This window comes from Hipposideros armiger, unplaced genomic scaffold (assembly GCF_001890085.2).
Source record: "Hipposideros armiger isolate ML-2016 unplaced genomic scaffold, ASM189008v1 scaffold_297, whole genome shotgun sequence".
NCBI classification, from domain to species: domain Eukaryota; kingdom Metazoa; phylum Chordata; class Mammalia; order Chiroptera; family Hipposideridae; genus Hipposideros; species Hipposideros armiger.
Window position 1 is genome coordinate 1,382,121 of NW_017731647.1, and position 14,844 is coordinate 1,396,964.

The following is a 14,844-nucleotide window of genomic DNA, read 5'->3' on the forward strand; positions in this document are numbered from 1 at the left end:
GAGTGTAGTGTTAAGTGTGGTTCTCAGAAGTAAACAACTGTCCCATTGCAGACAAGGCAAAAACTTCCTGATGCCAGACCACTGCAGAACAAGACTCTCAGGAGCTCCTACTGTTGGGTCCCAAGAACGTAGGCTACTCCACCAGTCTCTGAATACTTGCACCAGCTTCCCTGCTAGGGCTCCAGAAGGAAGCTGATGTTTGAAAATCAATCTTGTCTATTCACCGGCCCTGCAGTTTCTTAGAATTTGAAGATAGTCGTGCCCTTTAAGATAGAATCTTGCCTTCCTTTAAACCCTTTTGATACTTAAATGTCCTGAGTATTACCAGTATCTTACTCAGCTCACATCATCATTTCTATACGTGTTTAATCTTTTTCTACATAAAACTGGGCTCCTTGTGGATAGCAACTGCCTTACTTGTACTTCTATTTCCAGCAGTACCTTGTACATTAGAGGAGATTAGATAATATTTACCGAAGTGAACATTTTGAAGATCCTTTTTGAGCTTTGTAGCAAGACAGAAAAGAAATGGATAATACAGTTTCTGTTCTGATGTAAATGTGACTGTGGAAATAAGATACACCTGAAAGCTTAACTCTTGTAAACCTCGTACAAATGTGGACTGACTGACAGGATGCCACCTGAAGTTCAGCTCAGTGATTCTGACCAGATGTCTACTCATCACTAACTAAGGCCTGACCCTTTTTTAGGTCTCCTAAGCAGCAAGACCAAGCCAGTGGTCTCAGTGAGCGGGCAGTCATCTGGATGCTGTATCACCCCCACAGGGTACCGAGTGCAGCGCGGCGGGACTGGCGCAGCACAGCCACTCAACCTTAGCCAGGTAAGAGCTGGAGGCTGCTGCCTTCCGTTCGGGTCTCCTCCTCTTGCTACTCTCCAGAGAGTCCTGCTTCTGGCTGGACTGCTGAATAAAGCCAAATGAAGCCCCTTTTGTATCAAACAATTTGGTGTTCTGTGGCCTGCGTCATATCCACATGTGGTGTGTCTCTTCATTTCCTCTGTAAGTGGGTCAGGATGTACATTTCAGGTTTTCCATCAGACCTTTCCAGTCTGTCCTAGAAGATGAGAGGAATGTCTGGAATTTAGCAGGTGCCTAGGATCCTTGAGTCCACACCTGGTTTTGTACCAGCTCGTGCTCTGAGACCCAATTCTCTTCCTTTATCTCCCAGATCATAAATAACTGGAGCCTCACACTGTTTACTTGAGGCAAGAGAAAGTGAAAAGCTTTCTGGCCACTTCATCAACTGATTCTAGTCCTACATGTTATTTGAATCTGGGATTTTCCTCCCATCTGCTTCTCTGGTGGGGTGGGGAAAGGGTCAGTATTCTGTGTTCACTCTTTCCTCAGCTAAAATTCTGGTGCTTGGGTGATGTCTACTAGTAGTGAGAAAGTGTATATATGAGGGTGTAGTGGTGTGTGTGTGTGTGTGTGTGTGAGAGAGAGAGAGAGAGAGAGAGAGAGAGTGCATGCATGCGCACGTGCAAATGTAAGGTCGCATTCGTGCATGTGTTTTAGGCTCCACAACTCAAGAGGGAGATGAAGAACTTAGAGGAGAACGAAAGGAAACAATGGCAAGAAAGAAAGGTTAGGAAAAGTTCCGATTCACGGACAGCAGAATAGGGTGAGCTGAGCGAGCCGTTGCTAACTGGCAGGCGTGGGTGGCACTGTGAGCTCGTGCTTCCCCTTGTCCTCTGTCATACTGAGAGCACACTGCTGCGTGTGGACTGGGGTAGGACCTGTTCTGCCAAGAGGCCGAGGCTGGGTGGCTAGCTCCTGACAGCACTGCCCACCTGGGCAAGTCTGTGCTGTGGGAGCCCAGGAGCAGCTTGGCCTCTGGGTCGTGACCTGGGGTGACCTCCAGATCCCTCACTCCCTTCTTTCTCCTTCTAGAACCAGCAGGCATCGTCAGCTCCAGCCTCACAGGAGAGAAGCAGCAACCCTGCCCCCCGCAGGCAGCAGGCCTTTGTGGCCCCATTGTCTCAAGCCCCCTACGCCTTCCAGCATGGCAGCCCACTGCACTCGGCAGGGCACCCGCACCTGGCCCCAGCCCCTGCTCACTTGCCAAGCCAGCCTCATCTGTACACATATGCCGCCCCCACATCTGCTGCTGCGCTGGGCTCCACCAGCTCCATCGCCCATCTTTTCTCCCCCCAGGGCTCCTCGAGGCACACAGCCGCCTATACCGCCCACCCGAGCACCCTGGTGCACCAGGTCCCTGTCAGCGTGGGGCCCAGCCTCCTCACCTCTGCCAGCGTGGCCCCTGCTCAGTACCAGCACCAGTTTGCCACCCAGTCCTACATTGGGTCGTCCCGAGGCTCCGCAGTTTACACTGGATACCCACTGAGTCCTACCAAGATCAGCCAGTACTCCTACTTGTAGCTGGTGAGCCTGAGGGAAGAAGGCCGAGGCTGCTGCGTCCCGGCCCCAAGGCCTTCGCAGTGGGCTGCAGGGAGCCCTCCCTCTCGCCCTTTCCTGCGAGGCCTCAGGCAGCAGTGCGCTCTGCAGGGCCCCTGAGGCACCTGGGGCAGTGTGGACTGCGTTGCTGTAGTCTCCCACAGCCTGCCCTCCTCTCTCATTCTTTATTTTTGTGACAGCATTTTTGGTATTTGGAAGAGTTCAGATGCCCGTCTTCTTCAGTTACCAAGGAAGAGAGTGTTCTGAAGTTGCCCTTTGAAAAATATTTTTTCTCCTCTCTCTGACTTTATTTCTATAAATGCTTTTAAATAAAGCCCCTCTGTATTTAACATTGTTTTATTGTAATTGCTGGTCAGAGGAAAAATGTTGATAGAAGAACATGAAATAGGGTAACAAGTGAGAAAAGGAAAATCATTACATTTTGGTTGTTAAAAAACTAAGACTTAATTGCTTATTTTAAGAGCAGCTTTCACAAGTCTGTATTTTACTATCAGGCATTTCTCCTCAAAATTTTACCTTTGTTTATGAGACATTTAAACTTACATTGTTTTAGTGTTCTCCAGTCACATTATACTTAATGGGCAATTGTTATTTTTGCAAAACTGGTTACATTCTGCTCTGTGTTACTATTGGGATTCTCTTAGTTGCTCCTGTGTTTATTACAAAGTAGTCTTTAAAAGGCAGCTCACCATTTGCTGGTCACTTTGTGTGAGAATCCATACCTGCTGTGAAAACACCAGGTAATTCTTTTTAAATTATTTTTTAAAAAGTCCTTCTCCGATTCAGCTTAAATTTTATTATTGGAAAAGCCATTAAGGTGGTTATTATTGTGTGGTGATGGATGTTTTATTATATGCAAAATCTCTTTGTATTATGTGATAACTGGCACTGATGAGCTTTGCCTAAAGATCAGTATGAATTTTCAATAATCCACCTCTCTTTCTCCTCGCCTCATCTCTCCCTTCTGTTCTACGTGATTTATTTGGGGAGAAAGCTAAAATCTGAAACCAGATAAGAACATTGTGTATAGCTTTTATACTTTAAAGTAGCTTCCTTTGTATGCCAGCAGCAAATTGAATGCTTTCTTATTAAGACTTATTCAATAAGTGCATGTAGGAATTGCAGAAAATATTTTAAAAATTTATTACTGAATTTAAAAATATTTTAGAAGTTTTGTAATGGTGGTGTTTTAATATTTTGCATAATTAAATATGTACATATTGATTAGAAAAAATATAACAATTTTTCCTGCTAACCCAAGATGTTATTTGTAATCAAATGTGTAGTGATTACACTTGAATTGTGTATTTAGTGTGTATCTGATCCTCCAGTGTTACTCCGGAGATGGAATTGATGTCTCCATTGTATTTAAACCAAAATGAACTGATACTTGTTGGAATGTATGTGAACTAATTGCTATTATATTAGAGCATATTACTGTAGTGCTGAATAAGCAGGGGCATTGCCTGCAAGGAAAGGAGACCCTTGGAGTTGTTTTGCACAGGTGTGTCTGATGAGGCGTTGTTCAGTGTGTGACTCTCCCTTCCCTTATTGTAGTGCCTTATATAATGTAGTGGTTCTAGCGTTTACAGTGAGCTTGCCTTAGGATGGACCAGCAAGCCCCCGTGGACCCATAGCTGTTCACAGGGATTTTTCAACAGGATTAGTAGCTGTGTTGTGTAAATGCATTTTCCCATCTCAGTTTCCCTGCCGATGGACATTGGAAAATAAAAGTAGCAGCTTTTCTCCTTTACTGCCACCTCTGCCCCTTTCCATTGTGGCATCTCAGCTGAGTTCTCACAGAAGCGTGCTCCCCACGTGCCTGTCACTGTGCATCGCTCCCCCGCTTCTGGAAGAATTCAGGAAGCAAGGGACAGGAGTCAAGCCAATCTTTAATATGCATTTTTTTTCTTTTTTTTAAAGTATGTGCAATCGCTTTTAAAGTGAGATTTCCCCCCTTTCCCCATGTGGCAGTGCTTCCTGCAAATAGTTGACATTCCTAGTAAAACATTTGTTGAAAAAAACACATACCAGATGTGTTTATACCAAAGAGCCTGTTGTGTTGCTTACCATGTCCCCATACTATGAGGAGGAGTTTTGTGATGCCGCTGGTGACAGGGAACTCACAGAAAGTTTTCTTAGCTGGTGAAGAATATTATAATAAGGAGGAACCCCAGCCTGTCGAGTCATTGGGCTTTTGAGGGGTTTTTTTTAACAACTTGTATATTCTTGGGGCCCTTCAAACTGTGAGATTGCCCTTGTACTCTCAGCTCCAGCATGGATCTGGGTCACGTAGAAGGTATTGGGGCTGGGAAGGTGCCTGCCCATAAGAGATTTGGGGGAAGAAGGCTAACCCTAAGATGTAGCAGTGTTCCATCTGAACTGAAAATGACATATTTGAGGGATCAATCTAGGACTGGTTCTTTGTAGAGATGGTGTCAAGGAGGTGCGGGATGGAGATGGGAGATTTCATGGAGCCTGGTCAGCAAGCTCTGGACCGGGTTGAACACCGAGGAGCTGGCAAGGTATTTGGAGTTTCTTCATTGTGAGGAGTAAAGGGCTCCCAGGATGGGGCAGAGAGTCAGTACAGCCTCCCAGGAACATGTCGTGTTTTCGTTATTTTTTAATCATTATATTGAGTTGTATTTTCTGCGTTGTATTGGTCAAGATACTCAAGCAGTTTGCATGGTTTGTGTCACTCATCTTCACACAGTTTTCTGGTCAGCGGGTGTGATCTTTGTGTCTCCTTTTTGCCAAGTATATTCTGATTTTCTTGCCTTTGATTTAGTTTCTAATGGAAACAATTTTTTTTGTTGTTCCTTGTCATTCTTCTACAAGGGATAAGATGTATTGTTCTTGTAAGAAATGAGATGCAGGAAGAAACCCCACAGAACACTTCACTCCTGCCCCAGTCCAATAGCAGGTACCATTTAAGATAGGAGTCTTCACAGGGAAAAGACAATACCAGGAGTTTGGATTGGTACCTTAATCACCTTACTAGCAGTGTTTGGCTTTAAAGACTTTAGAAATGTTCAGTCTTAGTCTGCAAATTGGCATTTCAGATTTACCAAGATAAAAATCCACTGTGTCTGTTGAACGTATGTGTGCTTAGTGTGGCTTTAGATTCTGTCCCTGGGGCTTTCCCTTGCCGGCCTCTGCAGGAAGTGGGGAGCCCCTGGAATTTAGTGAGCAGCTGGCCCCACCCAGTCAAGCGGCCTGACCTCAGACCAGGTTACCTTTGGCTTGAAGTCCTCTCAGAACTTGCATTTCCAGCTTCTCCCCTTCAGGGTGAGAAAGTGGGGAAGGGTTAAGTTACTCTAGGCTCATCAGGACCCTTGATCAATCCGGAGTTTTTAATAGCTCCCAAGAGGTGATCCTACTGTCTGCGTGCTCCGCTAACATACCAGCCCCAGGAACAAGAATTCCATTTCAAACAGTTCTGGCCATCCATCATCCTCCACTAGAGGGGCTAAGCTTGACTGCCCTCCGCCAGGCAAGCACAGTAATGTGTGTTTTACTCGGCATTATTATGCAAAACCCCACTGGTTAGGATGGTTTGTTTTAAGTTAGGAAATGAAATTGCCTCTTAGTGACAGGAATGGCCTATGCCTGCTTCCTGTTTTGATTTTTTTAACTGATGGATGGTGCAGCATGTCTCCATGGTTGTTTGTTGCTCAACTTTATATAATGTGTGGTTTTGATTCAGCTTGAAAAATAATCTCACTACATGTAGCAGTACATTCTGTGTACATTATATGTAATGTTAGTATTTCTGCTTTGAACCCTTGATATTGCAATGGAATTCCAACTTTAAATGTATTTGATATGCTAGTTATTGTGTGCGATTTAAACTTTTTTTTGCTTTCTCCCTTTTCTGGTTGTGCGCTTTCTTTTACAACAAGCCTCTAGAAACAGTTTCCGAGAATTACTGAGCTCTGTTTGTAATGCAGGTGTACTTAGGGAGTATGTAAAATAATCATTTTAACAAAATAAATAGATATTTAAAATTTAATACTAACTATGGGAAAAGGGTCCATTGTATAAAACATAGTTTATCTTTGGATTCAATGTTTGTCTTTGGTTTTACAAAGTAGCTTGTATTTTCAGTATTTTCTACATAATATGGTAAAATGTAGAGCAATTGCAATGCATCAATAAAATGGGTAAATTTTCTGATTCACGTGGCTGTTTTTGCCTTTTGTTATAGGGATACAAAGGGGGGTCAAATGGCATCTTTGGAGTGGCTACATATATTGCATGTGAACATCAGTAGAATATATTAGAGACAGATCCATTCTTCATCTAAACCAGCGGTTCTCAACCTGTGGGTCGCGACCCCTTTGGGGGTCGAACAACCCTTTCACAGGGGTTGCCTAAGACCATCGGAAAACAAAAAGATAGTTACATTACGATTCATAACAGTAGCAAAATTGCAGTTATAGAGTAGCAACGAAAATAATTTTATGGTTGGGGGTCACCACAACATGAGGAACTGTATTAAGGGGTCACGGCATTAGGAAGGTTGAAAACTGCTGATCTAAACCTCCATAACACAAATGAATAGGGAACGCTCCCCAAGAATAGAGTGTCCAGCGCCCTAACTTAAGATCACCTGGATCTGGCCCTTTCAAAGAGGCAGAAACTTCTGGCACAGGCTAATTACACTCTTGTTTCCTAGCATGTTCCACCAGACATCTAAAGATTTAGAATAAAAATAATCATCATCATGAGAAGATGCTATTTTCCCCTCCTTTCAAGCTGCACTGTTACAAGCATGGTCCTCTTTAGAGAAGAAGCACTTCTGATCAGATTTCTCTTGATTCTAAAGTGAATAAAATTTATCCGGGTAAAGCATTAGAGATTTGTCTAGATTAATCACTGCAGGTCTCTGAATAAATGCTATATTCGTTTGACTTCTTTTGACACACGCGTTTCAGGTCACGTTTCCTCTACAGTGGTCATCAATTCATTTGGGGCTCCTACAGTCATAACTGGGATATAAAAATGCGAAACGTTTAGAAACACCCTTTTGGACCATAACCAAGAGAAATCATCAATAGTCTGTTCTCTTGCATTAGTAGGTAAGTCAGAACACACTTTGATTTAGAATGCAACATATGTATTTTTCAGATTTTTTTCCTGAATAAATAAATGTAAAATTAGTGTGAACTCACTGAACACTCCCCAGTTTTGGTAAGAGAATATAGCTAGAAGCTTTCAGGTAAAAGAAAGCCATCTAGAAAGGGTCTGTGTCAATCTCGCTTCCAGGTAACCAAGAATGACTTAATTTCTCTATGACTTGGTTTTGTTTTGTTTTTCCAATTGTCAGTTACACCCTCCCTTCCTTAGGCTAAATCGGAGAGATACTGGGATGACCCCTTATGTAATTGGGTAGTCTGTAGGGAAATCTGCATTTTAATGATAAAAGTCCCTATAAATTCAGTCTGCTTGGCTTGCTTTGTGGAAAATTCCACGTGAAGTCAAAGCCTTGATTTCCTTCTTAATCTTAAAATGACACCTGGTGTTCAGCACGAGATGGCGCCAATGAGCTTTAGACAAAGGTAGCACAGACTTGACCGCTGTGGTTTTTTCCCACCTCTTCCCCTCAAACCTCATCTCCCCGCTTCCAGCTTCCACGGAACAAGGCAGAAGACAACCCATGTTGTTATTGCTGGGAAAGGGCAGGACTGATGAAGGACGTTTCTCAAGGCAGCACTGGGAGCATTCTAAAACATGCAAGTTTGCTGTTTTCTCTGGGGCCTCAGCTTCCCACAGCTAGCTCCTCCTGGGTGACTGCCCGGAAGGCACTGCCCTAGGGTTTCCATTGCCTTCCCCTCTCTTGGGGAGCCTACAGCCTAGGCGGGAGGTGGTTAAGGCTTCTGGCTGCTCTGCAGTAGGGCCATCTGTGTTTGATCAATCCAGGCGGAGAGGAGGGAGTGGGGGCTGTGAAGAGACTGCAAGCATTCCAGAGTAGTGAGAGAGACCCGGAGACCCAGAAAGAGAAGGCCCCGCCCCATCCCGCCCCCAAAGCTAACCCGTGGGTCTGAGGGGGAGAGGCCGCCTGCACAGGACTGCACACTCCTACTCTGGCTCTACTTTCCTGCTGCCATGGGACCCTGCACCCCTTTCCTCGTCTTGCTCCTATTGTCATGGTCGGGACCGCTTCAAGGACAGCAGCACCACCTGATGGAGTACATGGAGCGCCGACTAGCTGCCTTAGAGGTGAGCAACTCTCTTCGAACCCAGCATGGCAGGATTCCGCATCTGTGGATGCAGCCAGTTTGTCAGGCATCTGGGGATGACAAGATAGGGCTCTGTAAGAACCCACAGAAAACCCCTGAAGATCTTCAAAGTTGTAAGTCCTCTTCTTCCCCACATACACAGAGCAATTCAGACCTTCGTGTTTTACCCTGGGGATTAGATAGAATAAGGGGACGGAGCTAGGATTGTGGGGATACATCTCAAGACAAGCTGATGATTCTGTTAAAGCTGGAAGTTCCCAGGGAAACTGCAACTTTCTGTTTGAAGTCTGTAGCATCTTAATTCCCAGGAGGACAATTGTATAATGGAGCCCAGACCCCTTCCCACCCCCATGCACTTAGACCTAGAGGCTCAGGGACTCAGTGGCACTGCTCACAGCGCAGGCTGGGGGACGTTTAGTGCGGGGAGGGGCCTAGGTGACTGAGTCGGGCTTTTGCACATTTAGCATCTCTGAACATCTGGTTTCCTTTCAGTGGGGGTTGACCGGGATATTGCTGCCTGGCCGAGCGCTGCATGCTTTTCCCCCTCCCGGACTCCCTGGCTGGGCCTCTCCCTGCCTGGGATTTGTAACTTGGCAGCCCTCCCTCCCCCCTCCCCCATCCCTCCAGGAGCGGCTGGCCCAGTGCCAGGACCAGAGCAGTCGCCACGCTGCTGAACTTCGGGACTTCAAGAACAAGATGCTGCCGCTACTGGAGGTGGCTGAGAAGGAGCGGGAGGCCCTCAGAACCGAGGCGGACACCATTGTGGGGAGAGTGGACCGCCTGGAGCGGGAGGTTGACTATCTGGAGACCCAGAACCCAGCTCTGCCCTGTGTAGAAGTTGATGAGAAGGTGACCGGAGGCCCCGGGACCAAAGGCAAAGGCAGAAGAAACGAGAAGTATGACATGATGACAGGTAAGCGATCTGAAAGCAGGCCCCTAACACTATAATCTTCCTTGGTTCATTTCCTTGTTTCTCCTTGTCTCGGTCCACTGTGGATCTATCTTCTGCAATCTGTTTTAGGGCAATCCCTGTAAAGACAGGTCCATTAAGGAGAGTTTCTGGGGACCCATGTCCCCATGGTGCCCTTTGTCCCAATCCTCCATAAGAGTGGAGGCATCTACCCGGCAAATGCCCACTCTCTTTTAGACGGCCCACCCTGGGGTGGCGACATCCTGCTGTGGGCACCTGACTCTCGCCTGAATTTCCTTGTCCTGTGCTTTTTCTCCTTTCCCACCAGACTGTGGCTACACCATCTCTCAGGTGAGATCCATGAAGATCCTGAAGCGGTTTGGGGGCCCAGCTGGCCTGTGGACCAAGGATCCATTGGGGTCAACGGAGAAGATCTATGTGTTAGATGGGACCCAGAATGACACCGCTTTTGTCTTCCCAAAGCTGCGTGACTTCACCCTCACCATGGCTGCCCGGAAGGCTTCCCGAATCCGGGTGCCTTTCCCCTGGGTAGGCACAGGGCAGCTGGTATATGGTGGTTTTCTTTACTATGCCCGGAGGCCTCCTGGAGGACCTGGCGGGGGTGGTGACTTGGAGACCACTTTGCAGCTCATCAAATTCCACCTGGCGAACCGAACCGTAGTGGACAGTTCCGTGTTCCCTGCAGAGGCTTTGATCCCCCCCTATGGGCTGACATCCGATACGTACATTGACCTGGCTGCCGACGAGGAGGGTCTCTGGGCCGTCTATGCCACCCAGGAGGATGACAGACACTTGTGTCTGGCCAAGTTAGACCCGCAGACACTGGACACAGAGCAACAGTGGGACACACCGTGTCCCAGAGAGAACGCCGAGGCTGCCTTTGTCATCTGTGGGACCCTGTATGTCGTCTATAACACCCGCCCTGCCAGTCGGGCCCGTGTCCAGTGCTCCTTCGATGCCAGCGGCACCCTGACTCCTGAGAGGGCAGCCCTCCCTTATTTCCCACGCCGATATGGTGCCCACGCCAGCCTCCGCTATAACCCCCGCGAGCGCCAGCTCTATGCCTGGGATGATGGCTACCAGATTGTCTATAAGCTGGAGATGAGGAAGAAAGAGGAAGAAGTTTGAGGAGGTAGCCTTGGCTTTTGATCTCTCTTACACCCATACATGTATATCCCTAATTTCCTGCTCCTCATTCTCCAAATGTGGGCGAGTTGTGGTTCAAATCCCATATCTTTAGCGAATGGACGCCAAATTCTCACGGCCCTTCATTTCATATGGGACTCTGCATCTTGAGTAATCCTTTTAGAACGAAGAGAGAAAACCCTGAAGGTTCTCTCCTCCTCTCCTGCCCCGTGCCAACAAGTTTTAGACCAGCCAGACGACCCAGACCCAGAGCTCTGACCCTCGTAGGGGGGCAACCCCAGTGAACAGGCAACTGAGTATTTCTGTGTCAGTTTGAGTCAGAAGCGAGAGGAGAGGAGTAAGAGAAGGAGACTTTCAACTCTGCCCCCCTTCTCCCGCTAGTGCCATAAAGAATGGGACTTTTCCCACCTCATTTTGTATTGCAACATTTTGCATTAAAAGGAAAATCGACAGCTCCTTGCCTGTATTTGTTTGGGGGCAGCCCTCAGATCAAATTTCACGCCATGACCCTCCATCTTCTTAACCCACCCATCCCCACTCCTTAAGCCACATTAGGTTCTTGGCTGGGCTCCTTGGCTGAGCGAGAAGGAACTTCTCTAGTTACAGATTTTACTGTGAGGGGCTTGGGGAAGCAGCAGCTCCCATCACTTTAGAAGGTTGGGCAAAAGGCTTCCCTGCACTCCCACGGTCACCCTCACCAGCCCTCCCAGAACCACCAGTGGCACCATACCCCTGGCCACGAGACAGCCCAGGGGCGGAGCTTCCAATTCCAATTCTCAGAGGTTTTGAACCAGAAAATGGATTGTAGTCGCATTGAAGTCGACTGTGGAAGCCAGAGCCCCGAATGTATGTGTTTTCAAGTTAAAAACTGAAAGTCTCATCTCTAAAGTGGACTCCGCTCCTAACCCCGAACCCAACTCCTATTTCTAGCACTGGGCTGGCCCGCAGGGCAGGGTTGCACAACCGTGCTTGGTCTGAACCTCTTGGATTTTCCTGCTGCCACAGCGTCTGCGGTTTGGGTGAGGAGGAGGGGCAGTGACCATTTCTCAGATGTTAGTCCTACCAGTTCCCCAGCACATTCCTGCCTCCACCCTCCTCACTCCCACCTACCCGGCCCAGGCCTGGAACCTGGCAGAAGTGTGTCCAGGAGTCCTGGACACTTAACCTTTTCCTGCCTAGTACCCCAGCCTCTGGTTTGGAATGGCCAGAGGCCATCTGGGGAAGGGACTGGGGAATAGAAAGGGAAAATCCTGGGTTTGGACTCCAGGCTCTAGGAATCTGCCCAGCTCTGTACCAGGCCTCATCCACATGCCTAGCGCTTGAGAGCAAGGCTGTCCGATGGACCAGACCCACTGCTTTTATGGGGAAGTTGACCTCAGGCCAACCTGGGGGTCCTTGTGGTGATGTACCCCAAGGGGAGAGGGGAAAGGAACAGGTCCTCCCCCAAGAGTGGGGTGAATCAGCCAGGGCTCTGTGATCCTCCTTTGCCAGCTTCTCTCCTCAGGCAGAGCTGCTCCCTGCGTGGGTTGGCGAGGCAGTGGGGCACCTCACAAAGGCGCTGTTGTAGGAGCTCCAGGCGGCGGCGGCTCTCTCCATTGACTTCTCCCCTAATGTGGGGCTGGCAATGGTAATCACCACCTGTCAGCCCACAGAGGGGTCTGCCCACGGAACATCTGGCTCCAGCCCACGGGGCACGGGAGGGGTGTGGAGGAGGGAGGGAGTTCTCAGTGGAGCCTGGAGAGAGGTGTCCGGGCCATGAGCAGGGGCGGCAGCGTGGCACTATGCGTGCGTGTGCTCATGCGCGTGCGCACCTGGCGGGAGCTTGTCTCCTTCCCAGGGTGACGCTGTATGTCCGTGTCTGATTGGAAGCTACTGGAGGGTGGGGCCGTGTCTGTGGCGTTATCTGGATACAGCACCAAACATCAGGCATGGCTTCTTGACGACTCTGAGGAGAGAATAGCTCCAGGACTCTGTGTGTCAGTAACATCAGTGTGAGTATGAAAACCGAGTCCTTCTGGCTCACACGTGTGTGTCTTTGTGGCATCTTTGCCTGATTCCTCAATGAGAAGGGGAAAAGCAGCATTCCCCCCTTTCCCTGGGCTTAAAATTTCTTTAGAAAAGTTCACTCCGACTTTTCTGAAAGGGCAGAAATCTCTGGGACTTTGCCATTTATTACTTTTTTCTTTTTTTTCTTTTTGGGTCCTGTACAAAAGCTAGTGCTATTTTGGAAGCATTTTGGAAGGTGAATGGAACTGTGTGGGCAGATCCAATGAACTGCCTAAATTCATTAAATTAAATTATCTTTTGCTCAAGAAGAGAGCCTCCTAGCTGAATGCTATCATCCCAAACCAGCCCTCCCCTCCCCTCCTCAGACCCTCCATAACCCATCACTTGGCAGAAATAGGTTATGACCTCCGGTTTGGTCTGAACAAAAGGCAGTGGGAAGCAGAGGCCCTAAGGGGGAAGGAGGGGCTAAAAGCCCAGAGTGAAGTCCCACATCTGCCCCTAACTCCTGGCCCTAAGACAGTAACCGCATCAGGAGGCAGGAGGGGCTGCTGCTGTGGGGACAGCTTCTGCCAGATCCTTGGTCCAGATGTTGCGTCTCCATCACAAGTCAGGGTGGAGAGGGCTCCCCCTTACCCCTGCTCTGGGCCCCAGAGTTTCCCACGCTAACTTCCAGGCTCTTCTCAAGACCCTGTCCTCCCTGGTGCTGGTCTCAGTGTCTGCCTACCAGAGAAACTAAAGTGTCCATCTCGTCATTTTCGTCATGGAACCTGAGCCAGTGTTGTCCGAGCCCTGGAGGGTGGGGAGGGAGAGGGCAGAGGTATCGGAAACGAAGTTGTTGTTTCAGCTGTCGGTGCTTAGAGCTCTGAGCTGAACAGGAGCCAGAGCCCTTTCCCTCTTCCTCTTCTCCAGGCTCAGGTTTTCTGTATCTCTTTTCAATCCCTCTCTTTATATAGGTGCCCCTTCCCTGAGGCTCCTGGGAGCACCCCCTTTCTCTGCTCCCCATTTGTCTACCTGGTTTAGGTCAGAACATGCTCATTTTGGAAGCTGTTGGGACTGTCCTGGTATTTTTCCCAGCCTTCGGGACAGGTCTCTTTAGGACCTGCCCTCCAGCCCTCCCTCCGTGGCTGCCTCGCAGTGTGGTCTCTGGCCCAGGAGGGCTTTTCTGGTCCTGCGGCCAGAGAGCAGGTCCCTGCCCTTAGCCCCTAGCAGCAGCTGCAGCCTCTCCTGGCTCCTCGGCCCCAGCAGCCTGGACGCTTCCTCCTTTGCTACCCCTACCACCGAGGCTGGTAACCTCTCCTCTGCCTGCTCTTTAATTCCTGCTCTCACAATGCAGAGCTTCAGAGATTAAATCTTTATTTATGGATTTAATAACTCTGCAGGAGAATTATAAATGTGGAAGCTAAGATATTAAAGGGCAGACTAAGAAAGTAAAACGAAGACCTGTCAGTACCCTCTCTCCAGAGCGTGAGTTCTGATAATATCTCCAGTTGGATATCTTGCCAGAACACTCTGGCTTGATCTCTAGGGGCCTGTGCAGCCCAAACTCTGCCTTCTCTGAGAATGGACACTCTCAATCCCTGGCCCTAGGTGGGTGGCCCAAGGGGAACAAATCAGACACTCTCTCTTGGGACTTAGAATTGCAGATCAGAGTTGTTGGACCTGAGAAAGTGTTTGGAAGCCTCTCTTCACTGCTCCTGAGAGGCAATGAACAGCAGACAGCCGAGGGAAGGGGGCGAGGCGGACATTGGACAGGAGCAGAGGCAGGAGTGAGGGGCCGCTCCTCCTGGTCAGTGTGCATGTCGTGTCTCTAGCCAGCCCTCCTGTGGTCACAGGTCATTTCTACCCCTTCAGTTCTACAAAATGCCCAAATCCTTAAAATAAATACAGTTGACCCATGTTAAGGTTAGGGGTACCATGCCGACCTCCACACAGTTGAAGATTGGTGTATAACTTTATTTTGAAACTAATTTTATTGGGGAACAGTGTGTTTTTCCAGGACCCATCAGCTCCCAGTCAAGTAGTTGTCTTTAATCTAGTTGTGGAGGGCGCAGCTTCTTGGCCAGTGTGGGAGTTGAACTGGCAAC

General features: G+C 48.4%; 2 protein-coding genes across 5 annotated transcripts in view; both read left to right on the forward strand.

The window, feature by feature from the left end:
• Positions 1 to 6,614, forward strand: part of HIPK1 (homeodomain interacting protein kinase 1) — a 51,675-nt gene extending 45,061 nt beyond the window's left edge. For 3 of the 4 annotated variants that reach the window (XM_019659188.1, XM_019659186.1, XM_019659189.1), the window contains 2 exons: positions 711 to 841; positions 1,910 to 6,614. In XM_019659188.1, the coding sequence (XP_019514733.1) occupies positions 711 to 841; positions 1,910 to 2,398 (620 nt within the window). In that variant the 3' untranslated portion in view covers positions 2,399 to 6,614. Of the gene's footprint in view, positions 1 to 710; positions 842 to 1,534; positions 1,762 to 1,909 lie in introns of those variants that run through there. The other variant, XM_019659187.1, reaches the window with a different exon arrangement.
• A 1,479-nt stretch (positions 6,615 to 8,093) lies between these two features.
• On the forward strand, positions 8,094 to 11,208 carry OLFML3 (olfactomedin like 3). The gene is made up of 3 exons (XM_019659158.1): positions 8,094 to 8,656; positions 9,304 to 9,589; positions 9,915 to 11,208. Exons 1-3 carry the CDS (start codon positions 8,543 to 8,545, stop codon positions 10,733 to 10,735), a joined length of 1,221 nt encoding a protein of 406 aa, XP_019514703.1. The 5' UTR covers positions 8,094 to 8,542; the 3' UTR covers positions 10,736 to 11,208.
• The last annotated feature ends 3,636 nt before the right edge of the window (positions 11,209 to 14,844 follow it).

Excerpts from the sequence above, each read along its gene's own strand:
- OLFML3 (XM_019659158.1), top strand. The coding sequence starts at position 8,543 with ATGGGACCCTGCACCCCTTTCCTCGTCTTGCTCCTATTGTCATGGTCG. Across the intron at positions 8,657-9,303 it reads GCCGACTAGCTGCCTTAGAG|GAGCGGCTGGCCCAGTGCCA; the intron begins GTGAGCAACTCT and ends CCATCCCTCCAG. Across the intron at positions 9,590-9,914 it reads GAAGTATGACATGATGACAG|ACTGTGGCTACACCATCTCT; the intron begins GTAAGCGATCTG and ends CTTTCCCACCAG.